The 12,277-nt window shown below is 47.2% G+C and overlaps 1 protein-coding gene across 1 annotated transcript in view; it reads left to right on the top strand.

Moving 5' to 3' along the window:
- Hydin (HYDIN axonemal central pair apparatus protein) overlaps window positions 1-12,277 on the top strand; it is a 347,979-nt gene that overhangs the window by 251,635 nt on the left and 84,067 nt on the right. Inside the window, 5 exon segments of the mRNA XM_021220225.1 lie at window positions 1,469-1,687; window positions 2,116-2,117; window positions 4,746-4,883; window positions 7,145-7,328; window positions 9,798-9,939. Coding sequence (XP_021075884.1) covers window positions 1,469-1,687; window positions 2,116-2,117; window positions 4,746-4,883; window positions 7,145-7,328; window positions 9,798-9,939 — 685 coding nt within the window.

Here is a 12,277-nt window from a genome sequence, read left to right on the forward strand (position 1 = left end):
CTGGTGAGGGCCTGGTGAGGGGCCTGGTGAGGGGCCTGGTGAGGGGTCTGGTGAGGGCCTGGTGAGGGGCCTGGTGAGGGGCCTAGTGAGTTAGAAGACTAGCACCCTTCATAAGTGCTGCAGAGCTCAGCTGTGACTTTTTCCACGAGGAGGTTAGGGGTCCCTAGTCCTCCAGCAGGTGCAGAGTGGGAGAGGGGAGGAGGGAGTTGCAGGAAATGGTAAGCCAGAGGGAACTGTCGCTATGAGGGAACCCTGGAGAGTTATATGCTGAGATGATTGGCAGGAGCGAGTCTGAGTCTCCCCGAGACCTAGAGAACCACTGATGTTGCTTGGCCTATGAGACAAAGAATGTGTTTTCCACTCCTGGTCTCCTTCAGGGGTGCCTAGACCATCTTTGAAGTCAGAATCCCAGGGGGCACAATGAGACAGGGCAAATATGTCAGGCAAGGGGGTGGGGGGGGGGATTAGAAGACTCTGAGGCTCAGGGCTGGCACAAAGGCATTCCAGCAAGAGCTTATCTAAGTAGACTTGAACTGAAATTTTAGAAAGGGAGGTATTTCAAGAGGGAGCTGAGAAGACAGCAATCTGCTTGGAAGGGGAGTAGGGAACAAAATGGAGAAATTAACTGTGTGAGTGAAGGTCCCATTTGCTAATAACCACACACTTCTTGCTTAATTCATTCTTCATTAGCGTTGGTTCTGCTGAGGGCAGAAAAAACTCCGCCCTATCCGCTCTTCAACCTTACCACCGCCCCGAAACTCAGAAGGTTAAGTGTCAGATGTCCAAGGCAAGGCCTTAGTGCACAAGCAACTTAATAAACCCTTGGCCTCTGGGCTGGGAAAGAAAATGGGCACAGACCGTTTTAAGAGCTATCAAAAAGATGGGCATATGGTAGTTTGAATGAGAAATGACCCAGTCACATACACACATAGCTCAAATATTTGAATATTTGGTCCCAGTTGGTAGGGGACCAAAATAAAAACTAAAAGTCTATAAAATCGCCTTTGGTCACAGTATTTTATTTATTTGTTTTGTTTTGTTTTTTTTCGAGACAGGGTTTCTCTGTGTAGCTCTCTGGCTGTCCTAGAACTCACTTTGTAGACCAGGCTGGCCTTGAACTCAGAAATCTGCCCGCCTCTGCCTCCCGAGTGCTGGGATTAAAGGCGTGCGCCACCACACCCGGCTTGGTCATAGTATTTTATCACAACAATTTAAAAAAAAAAAAAAAAGTAACTGATGCAGGCACAAAAGAGCTCAGAACCCCAGGGGAGCCATCCTCCAATGCTCAGTGGGTGTGGCCTCTCCCTGCCCAGGTCAGTCAGCTGTATGTGAAGCTTGCTCGGTATTCTGTAAGAGGGTAACATAGGTTGCCTTGTATTGTCCCCCACTGTCCTTTCCTTCATATGATGACTTTTACCAAAATCCCACTTTCTTTTCCTCCTCCTCCTCCTCCTCCTCCTCCTTCCAGCCCAGGAGTCTTCAATGACACAAAGTATTGTGGCACCAGCACGACTAAGCACTGAGAACTTGGGCAGGTTTACCTCAGAGCTCACTCTATTAACCCAGGAATACAAAGTTCAGAAGACCGTGCGCGGGAGCGTGATGCTCCCCAAAGGCAAGGCAGACAGCCACTTTTCTGGGTCTCAGAAGCAGCATCACCAGCACCAATCGGACACACCGCAGGTACGTACGCAGAGATCCCTGGGGAAAGGGTTGGGATCCTTCCTCCCCTTCACAGCTACCTGAGGCCAGGCCAGCACCCCGTGGCTGCCCCACGCCACTCCTTCAGAAACTAGTATGCAAGCCACCTGGTACCCAGTAAGCACTAGTCTATCACTGGCGCCACATTGGATCCCAGAGGAACGACACTGACAAAAGCAAGGTCTCCCACTCAAGCCGCACTAGTGGAGTGTCGATGAGGAAGACAATCATGCTTACAAATTACCTGAAGCAAAATGGTGACAGGAGATAGCCACAAGAGAAATTAAGTTGAACCTTTTAGAATCTCATAATAATAATCTCCTATGACTCAAACAGTACAAGAGGAACATAAAGGATTGGACCATTGAGATAAGTGGTGCAGGGCTGTAGAGAAAGTCAGGGTAAGTCAAAAAGAAGTCACTTGGCTCCAGCCACACGCTGAGGAATGTAAAGCGCCATCTTGGCAAAAAAAAAGCAGTGCTAAAGGCAGAGATGTCCAATGAAAGTGAGAAATAAGTGGTGGGTAGATAGTGAGGTCCACTATCAGCCCTTAAGATGCAAGCAAAAGGGTTGGAAGGACTTGCCAGGGATCAAGCCCAAGGTCAAGTGCATGGTCACTGGGAGAGAAATGAAAGCAAAAGTAGGAAGCAGGTCTGAAGTGGATGCAGCCCCAGGGGACTCGTCACTCATGGTCATGCCTGTGTTCCCAAGCCATCTGCACTCACATTCCACTCAGAATAATCCATCTTATTGTCTTCTTAAAGAGCAGAAAGCATGGGTGGATGGCGCTCTTGCAGAATGTAAGGTCCACACAGGAAGAGATGAGCTCCCAAGGAAAAAAGGGAAAGGGTTGATCAGCTGAAAGATAACTTCCTCTGAGATCCATAAAGGTTCGAAAGAAGAAAAAGATAGAGCTAAGGATAGGAGATGTGAGATGGAGGGTGGAAGTTGGGGAAATCTTACCCCATCTCTCTGATATGTATGTGTACAGGAGGTGTGGTCTTTTATAGGAGGCAGCGAGGAGTTTGGGGTTATAGGCTGCCTTCCCTACAGGGGACTGGTAGAGTACAAATATCTCCACTGTCACAACGGGACCTGAAACTGGTGCTGCATAAAGAGAGAATTGAGAATGCCAGTGGCCCAACTAAGACTAGAACCACAAGTTTACAGTTTTACTAGTTCCCCCAAGTGGCCCCTGGCAGGCCTCATTCAGAGACAGAGAAACAAGAAGTTGTCATCGTTGGAGCAGAGGAAGGGTGTGCTCAGAACTGGGTACAAGGCAGTTCAGGTGGCGTCAGTAAGAGGAGGCCAGCCAAAGTTGAGAAGGACATGGAGGAGGAGCGGGAAGATCTGAGGGTCTTCAGACCCTCACTCTTGGAATCGCATTGCTGAGGCACCGGGTGTTTCATAGTAGGTGTCTAAGGTGGACAGAAGTAGCTGAAGATCCTTATAGAGAGGATAGGCAGGTGGATACAACAGGCTCATAGAACTTCGTAAAAAGAAAGCTGGGCATTAAATTGGGAATGCAGGTTAAGCAAAGATTTAGCTCCTAACAGGACTGGAGACCAGAATGTAGATGGGACAGGCGGATGGAGCAATGTCCGCCCGGGAGAAGACACCTCCAGGTGGATGGAGCATCTCAGGGGCTAAACTGGTGCCCAACAAGGTCTTTTATCTGTTCCTCCCCTATAAGTGTGTTATGTGTTCATAGTATCTTGTAAACTGGAACCACTGGCTCATTTTCTTTGGGAGCACCAGCCTTTTAACCCTCTTCCCTAAGAGCTATGACATTCTTTACACCGATGCTTGTATTTGTTACAAATAGGGTGTCATGGTTAAGTTTTGCTTGTTTTCCTTCTATCGATCTAGAAGTAAAGACTTTTAGAATGTTCCGGGGACAGCAGAAAATTCCAGTTCTCACTCTAACCCTCTCCCTCTCTCTCAGTAAACAGTAACCCTAAAAGTCAGAGTAGAAATCAGAACCTGTATATCACATGTGTGTGCACACGTTAGTACACACAAGCACACACAACCCTGCACTGCTCAATGTGACAAGACCCAAATGAACTGGAGACAGTTTCTGAGCTGATCTTGCTGCCTGTACCCTGGTCCCCATCCCTCTCCCTCTTACTCAATTCAGGGGTTACATCCATGGTCCTTGCTCTCCCCTCTTCCTTTGCATTATGTCCTTTATTTTTTTAACCTGTCCTTCATTCCCCTCCAGCTCCTAACTCCCCCTTCAGATCCCCTTCACTGTTTGCTCCAAGGACCGCCTCCTCTGTCTCAGTCGCCCCTGATCTCCTTCACCAATCCCATCCAGACATCCACCCGCCTTCCAGTATTCCACCATCACCATTGCTTACCAGATTCCATACACGCTGAGCTCCCGCGTGCTCCCAGATCAGCTCACACACGCTGAGCTCGCTTGCAGCTCCCTCACAGAGACAGTTCTCAGGTTCTTGTCTCCATCTGCCATGGCTCCGAGCTTAAATGATCCTCCTGTGATTCTCAAACCCTTCACTGCCCTGTCATTCCCTTGCCTGCTCACTTCCCCACCACACACCTCCCTTCTGTGAATATTACCGGTTCCTGAGTTACCCGCTCAGTTTCTATGTCTCCCGGGAGAGTGGTAAGAGCCGTGGAGGCAGCATCAATTGCTGGTCCTGCTTGTCGTTGGATGCCTAGTCCACGAAGAGGGCCTGGTGCATGATGGGAACTCAGTAAATACCTGTTGGGTGAATGGGCAGTCAAATACGGGTCAGGACACATACAAAAAACCTCCCGTAATATCCCTGCTTGAAGCTACCACCATTCCTGAGAGAAATAGGGAATCGTGCCATTTGCAATATAGTCCTCATTATTTAAGGAGCCTGCAGGAGTTGTGTGATTTATTATTATTATTATTATTATTATTATTATTATTATTATTATTATTATTATTGTGTGTGTGTGTGTGTGTGTGTGTGTAGGCTACATTGCCTGTATGTATAGTCGTTGAGACATAAGGCTGGCTTCTGACTTCCTACCCTTCTCCCACTCATCAGATCCCCTCCAGCCCTCTCCTTCCCGGCCCCACCCATCGGCGGCTCAGCGTCAGCGCCAGTATCGCGGGGGAGACCGGGCTGATGAGCTGCGTGCTCCCAGATGACCTTCTCATTCAGATCCTGGCTGAGCGCATACAGGTGCGTGCACACCCACCCACACAAAGCAGCAGGCTTGGAACTCACACACTGAACCCACGCTGAGAGCTGAGACCGTAGGCCATCAGCCACCCTCAGCGGTTCGGAGGCCACGGGACTCAAAGGGGGAACGTGGGTTTCTTCCCGCTCAACAGCCACATGCTTGCCTTTTGTCAGCTCCTGCCTATGACCTCGGTCTGTCCTCCAGTTGGAAGCCACTCTTCTTTTTAAAGAACCAGGGGGCAGAAGGTTGCACATCAAAGAAATAAAGCAAAAGGAGCAATGTGATAAAAAGTATAATGTGAGCAGCTAGAAGTCCAAGCTTGCCTGGCATGGTAGTGTGCACCTGTAATCCCCGCGCTCGGGACTCTGGGACATGGAATTGCGGGACTCAGGCCAGGCTGGGTTGCATAATGAGATTTTTGTCTCAAAAATAAAACATGGATCTCTGTAAGTTACAGTTAAAAAAAAAGTTTTCATAATGTAATGTGAAACAGATTAATATATAAAGCAAAATTACATTTTATATATTTGCAAATAATGTCACATACATTGACAAAAACCTCCTACAGTATGAGTTCAGTGTTATGCTCTCTGGTTAGTAAGTCTATGGGTTTTACATCTCCTTTTATCTTTCTCAATTCTTCTTAAAGGCATACTGCTTTTAAGGTCAAAACCAATGTGATTTTTTTCTTCTTCTTATGAACTTGGTGGGACTGGAGCTGCAGCTCGGTGGAAGAATGCCTGCCTGGCTTGCTCAAGGCCTTGGTTTTCTATCCAGCACCACGTGGACATATGAAAAAACCTACGTATGCTCTGGAGTCAGGACCAGCAAGGCCTGGGGGTCCCAGAGCTGTGCGTTTCCTTTAGTTTCTCACACTGGGCAGCTATTAAGCACATTTTTTCATCTCTCTCTCTCTCTCTCTCTCTCTCTCTCTCTCTCTCTCTCTCTCTCTCTGTGTGTGTGTGTGTGTGTGTGTATGCATGTTTATATCTGTGTGCACATGGGTTGGAAGCCATGGGTTGGAAATTGATATCGGGTCTCATCTTCAGTTGCTCTTCACTTTTAATTTATGAAAATTGAGTCTCTCACAACAGCCAGGAGTTAGCGATCCTGGCATATCTTGTTAGCCAGATTATTGCAGACATCCCATCTGGGCCTCCCAAGTGCTGGGATTACATGCAGCCCACATCTGCCTCATACCTTCTTGGGTGCTGGGGATTCAACTCCATCCTTCATGCCGGGCCCTGGCCATTGGTGGTTCTGCTGAGCTCCTTCAAGTAATACCACATTGCAGGAGAAACTGTTCGTTCTTCAGTGGTTGCAACACCAAGATCATTCCAGTCCAGTTACGTTGCCAAAGTCACTCCACTCCAGGGCAATGGGCTGCTAAGAAAACTACAGGCCTGGGAGACAACTTAGTGGCAAAGGTTTTGCCTGCGTTGGGTCTCATACCTCAGCAGGCACCTCGTAAAAATCTGGGCATGGCTTTATATACTTCCAACCCCAGATCTGGGCAGACAGAGTCAGAAGGATCCCTGAGACTCAGTGGCTAGCCAGCCTAGCAGAATCAGTGAACCCCAAGTCCTAAGGAGACACCTTGGTTTTTTGAGAGAGAGAGAGAGAGAGAGAGAGAGAGAGAGAGAGAGAGAGAGAGAGAGAGAACAGACAGACAGACAGACAAACAGAGGTACAGAGAAGAGAGATGGACAGCTGTCAAGGAATAACACCCAAGGTTGTCCTCTGGCTTCCACTTGCATGTGCATGCATGTGCACGCATGTGCACCTGTATACAAACATGCACACATACATGTACATGCATGTACATACACAAAAAGAAAAGCTCAAGTGGGCTCTTGCTGCCGAATTCTCCACTCACTGTGAGAACCTTTCCCTTTTCTCTCCTTTGCATTTTATCTTCATACACCTCATGGAGCTTGTGAGACCTTTTCATGTTTTCTTTGTTCCTTTATTCTACACACAGAGATGGAATAAATCCTTTGTTCTTCAATCACCTGCCATTACACTCTTTCATAAACACATCATTAAGGCATTTAGTCTTCGTTTACACTGTGGGGTGGGGGTGGGGGACCAGTACATTCCATAAAAGGACCTCCTTCGTTTCCTGTCAGTGGTTTCATGGTGTTTATTTTGGAGCCCAGTGAGTATGCCAAGCCCGGCAGAAGCAAAGGCCATCTCTCCGTAGAGAACAGCTGTGGATCCAGGCTGAGATAACCATCCCGCTCGTTCTCTCTGCCCGCAGCTGAGCGACTGTTTCAGAGGTGTGGTGTTCGATGGCCTGGACACGCTCTTTGCCCGGAATGCCCCCTCTGCCCTCCACTGCCTGCTAAAGGCCATCGGCAGCCGGGAGCACATATATGTCATCAACATGTCTCAGGATTATGTCGCCATGAAAGCCCAGGAGAAGGCTAAAAAGGAGCAAGAAGGCAAGGCCCCTCTCCTCCCTGATGATCCTCCCACACTCAATAGGGCTTTCCTGGCACGGAGCCCTCACAGCTTTCAACTTGTTCCCCTGGTGTAATAATCCAATGGCTTTAAATGACACCATTACCTTGTGTCTCACTGGCACCCTACCTCTGTCCTGGGAAGTGACCTGAACACGTATTTCTAATTATAGGCAGGCTAAGGAGAACACACTATGGGGACATCCTGGCCTAAGATGCTTGGCTTACTGGTTTGGTTTATGGCAACCATGCTGTTCCTTTAAACTAATGGGACTATTCAGTATACTTTGGGTCATCTCATCCCCACCCCTGAAGAGTATTGTCCCCATTTTACAGATGAAGAGATTGAAGCCCCAAGATAGGAAAGGTCTCTTCAAGATCACATAGAGAAACATGATGGCCCTCAGTAGGTGTAGGCAGAAGGCTTGTAAGCTCAAGGCCAACCTGGCTGCATAGCAAAGCTACAGTAAATTCTATATACTATGTATGCTATATTACTATACTATGCCTATATATATTATAGTATATTCAGAGAACTGCTTCTATCATTACCTCAATAGCCAGCAAAAAATCAAATAATAACAAATAAACAAAAAAAAACCCCACTAACTAGTAATTGAAAGATTTGGTTGAAAAATAGATAACAAGGACCAGAAAGATGGTTCCACAGGCAAAGGTGATTGCTACCAGGCCTGACCACCTGAGTTCACTCCCTGGCCACCATGTGATAGAAAGGGAAAACCAGCTCCCACAAGTTGTCTTCTGATCTCTATACCTGGATCGTGGCATGCATAAACACACACACACACACTCACACAGTAAATAAATTAATGTATTTTTATAAAAGAAAAAAATAGACACAACAACATAGAAATAATCTCACTTGTATTATTATTAATTTAGTCAGAAGCGGACAAGCGAAGCACGGCATGTGGGGGAGGGCGTGAGAACTGCTGCCAGCACTGTCCCCAGGAGTTAGAGCCGTGTCTCTGAGGACCCTCGGGTCCGGGTACACTGCTGTCCTTCACTTGGGCGCTCCTCTCCGGAACCATCGACACAGCTTATAATCTTGAAGTGGGGGAATCCTTAAAGCAGACTTCATTCGTGAACAGGATTGAGTCTGCTTCCTCAGCTTCTCACCAGGGCCAGGGGCCAGGCTTCCTTTGATGCAGCTCAACCTCCTCCTTCCTGGTAACCTAGAACACTTTTCGAGAATGATCACCTTGAAGGAAACGGCTTTTATTTCCCTTGATGATCTTGGGGCTGATCCTGCGTCTCTGACACAGAGTCAGTATCTGGTGAGGACTAGCCTGTGGTATCTGGTGAGGACTAGCCTGTGGTATCTGGTGAGGACTAGCCTGTGGTATCTGGTGAGGACTAGCCTGTNTCTGGTGAGGACTAGCCTGTGGTATCTGGTGAGGACTAGCCTGTGGTATCTGGTGAGGACTAGCCTGTGGTATCTGGTGAGGACTAGCCTGTGGTCAGACTCTGTCTTCTTGCTGAACCTTGGCCTGGTAGGAAGGGCTTCCTCCCTCAGGCCTCATTTTAAAGGACACCAATCCCACTCAGGAGGGGCCCACCCTCATGACCTGTTCCTCTCCTCAGACCACAGTATCATCATATTGAGGATTAAGTTTCGACCAGTGAATTTAGGGAGACACAAACTTGATGACTTGACCAACCTCCTACCTCCTAGTTATACCTAGAACACTTTTCTATAATGGTCAATATGAAAGAAATGTGCCACCCTTTCCCTGCCCCCTACACACACACACACACACACGCACACACACACAATATGGTCGTTGGGCTGAATCTGTATGTCTGTCACAGAATCAGTGTCCAGTGACTCTCGTCAGACAAGTCATCAAGATGACAAACCTGATGATCTGAAATAACGTGGGTTCATTCCGTGTTATAGTTCTGGGGTCAAAGGTTTTAAAGTCCCGGTGTCAACAGCATTGTGGGCCTTTGGAAGCCGTGGTGGGGAGGAATCCCTCTCCTTGCCTTTTATAGCTTTTAGAAGCTACCTGAATTCCTTGGCCCACACCCCTTCCTTGAAGCCCTATTGTAAAACCTCTGCTTCTTGTGTTGCATCTCTCTGCTTCTGCTGTCAGCCCTCTCCTCCAACTCTCTTGCCTCCCTCTTACAAGGAACCTTTTGATGGGACTCTGCCACCCAGACAACCTAATTCAATTGCATCTGCAAAAAAAAAAAAAAAAAAAAAAAAAATCCTACCCCACAATCAAAAGTGTAAGGATCGAAACATGAGCATCTTTGGGGACCACCACTCAGCCAACCATAGATGGAACCCAAACTTGGCACTATAGAGATAAAGGGAAACCACTGGGGACTGGGACGGCCATCTACCCCCATGCCCCCTCCCCGCTGTCGCTGTGTGGACAAAGCTCCTAAGGCTTTGACATCCCCTTCTCTCTGTTCACTCCACAGAGAACAAACGCAAGGAGGCCCTTGCGAAGGAGAAGGAGCGTCTCCAGACACTGGATGAGGATGAGTATGACGCCCTAACGGCAGAAGAGAAAGTCGCATTTGACCGTGAAGTTAGGCAGGCGCTCCGGGAGAGAAAGAAGAGGTGAGACCAACGACTGGCTGGTCAGAGCTGCACTGTTCCCTGGGGAGGAACTCACAGGGGAGAGCAGGGTCGGTAGGGTACATGCTCAGCTCTGAGTCATCTTCCGAAAACCAGCAGTAACCTCAGAACACCTGGAGGGATGTCTGTGGAGTATGAGGGAAACGATGTGGCTAATCCAGGCCTCCTGCTACAGCAGACTTTCAGAGTGTCTCTGTTGTCCTCTGCTCCCTTCCTGCTGGGGCATTTGAAATGATCAGGAAACTCCTGTAATGTCATAGCTAGTCCTCAGAAAGGACTTCATATCCCTGTGTCCTCTCAGGCTTCCCTAACAAATGAATTCTGCATAGGACGTGTTGTCCTATGTGCCTAGGGGTCTGCAGCTTGTGCCCCAGGAGCCACTCCATTGACATAAGTATAGTGGCCTAACTATTCTCCCACATCAGCCCACATGTGGCAGGCTACCTCTAGGCAGTTCCCCTGGATACCCAAGGCAAGCTCACAGTCAACAGGTATAGCCACTCAGTATCCTCGCAAGGGTCTGCACGGGAATTAGATCCCTCCATGTAGGGCTCCAGAAAACCAGAGCTGCGAGCTCAGGATATCTACTTCCTGTCTTCAGATATCACAGACCTGGGTAGTGCCCATGTACCTTCAGGGGTTTAGAGGGCACAGAGCCATGGTACTCAGCTATGATATAAGCCCATTTTTCTCTTCTCCCTCTACCTTCAGACACCTCTCCGGGACTCTGAAAGAGATTGTCCATCCCCTGTCCCCACTTCACCTTTACCTATAAATAGGAGAAATGTTTGTTCATCAAGAAGCATGGCAAGCTTAGCTTTGAGACCCCAGGAAACACCCCTTTATCATCGAGGCTGAAGCGCCTACTGCCTTTCACACATGCACTTCATCGTGCACATTTGTGCTCCAAAGCTCACCACCAAGCTGTTTGTAACATGCACGTGTGCCTGCACACACACATACACACGCCCCGAAGGATGTAGTCAGAGCCTCAGGGAGCAGTGAGTCACAGCAGCCAGGCACAACTACAGATTGGCAGAGATGAAAAGAAACAAACCAGAGCTTCCTATGCTGTTTGTGTTCTTGAGTTCTTTTTTTGGCCTAAGAAGTGTTTACCTGAGCTGGGCGTGGTGGCGCACGCCTTTAATCCCAGCACTTGGGAGGCAGAGGCAGGCAGATTTCTGAGTTTGAGGCCAGCCTGGTCTACAAAGTGAGTTCCAGGACAGCCAGGGCTATACAGAGAAACCCTGTAAAATGTTTACCTGGTTAGGCAGTGGTGGCGCACGCCTTTAATCCCAGCACTCAAGAGGCAGAGGCAGGTGGATCTCGGAGTACCAGGACAGTCAGAGCTACACAGAGAAAAATGATTAATTAATCGAAATTATAATTATGAAGAAGAAAAAGAGGAAGAAGAGAAAGAAGAGGAAGAAGAGGAAGAAGAAGAAGATGATGAAGAAGAAGAAGAAGAAGAAAGAAGAAGAAGAAGAAGAAGAAGAAGAAGAAGAAGAAGAAGAAGAAGAAGAAGAAGAAGAAGAAGAAGAAGAAGAAGAAGAAGAAGAAGAAGAAGAAGAAGAAGAAGAAGAAGAAGAAGAAGACATGGTTGCATGAGGTCATGTAACCATTATAGATAAATTGACATTCAACCCAAACCTTCTCTGGTATCAGATAAGTCAGAATAAAATTTATTTTAAAATAATTCTTTGGTATACATATAGTTTTAGTAATTTATTAAATACAGAAGTGAATTTGCATAACTAATGAGATGAATATACTTTTTCTTTAGAGACAGGGTCTCACTGTATAGACCAGGCTGGCCCCCAACTCAAAACTCCCAGAGATCCTCCTGCCTGTGCCTCACAAGTGCTAGGATTAAAGGTGTGCACTACCACAACCAGTTGCTTCTTTATTTTTGTGTAAAGAATTAAATCTTCGATACTGAAGGACAAAGAGCATCTTCAGCACTTTTCAAAGTTGGTAAATACTTTTCCGTTATAATCGTAAATGTTGGGAACATGCCTTCACATAAATATGTAGGACAAAATATCAAAAGTCTGATTGTTTGTTTTTGTTTTCCAAAAATTCTGGAAATTCAGCCCTAATCTCAAGCCAAAATTCATTTTGGGCTTTAAAAAAAATGAAACTCAAGTCAGAAATAGAACAGCAGTTCTTAAAAATCAAACATTCTAGCTCAATGATATACTAACTTGACACTTGTGCCAACACATAACTAGGAAAACATTTGAAGTCTTTCCTTTCCACAGTTAAGTCATTCTGTTTCTATAAAGGCAGAAATCCCAACACAGTTAAAAACCCTGCAGCT

Source organism: Mus pahari, chromosome 20 (genome assembly GCF_900095145.1).
Source record: "Mus pahari chromosome 20, PAHARI_EIJ_v1.1, whole genome shotgun sequence".
Taxonomy (NCBI): Eukaryota; Metazoa; Chordata; class Mammalia; order Rodentia; family Muridae; genus Mus; species Mus pahari.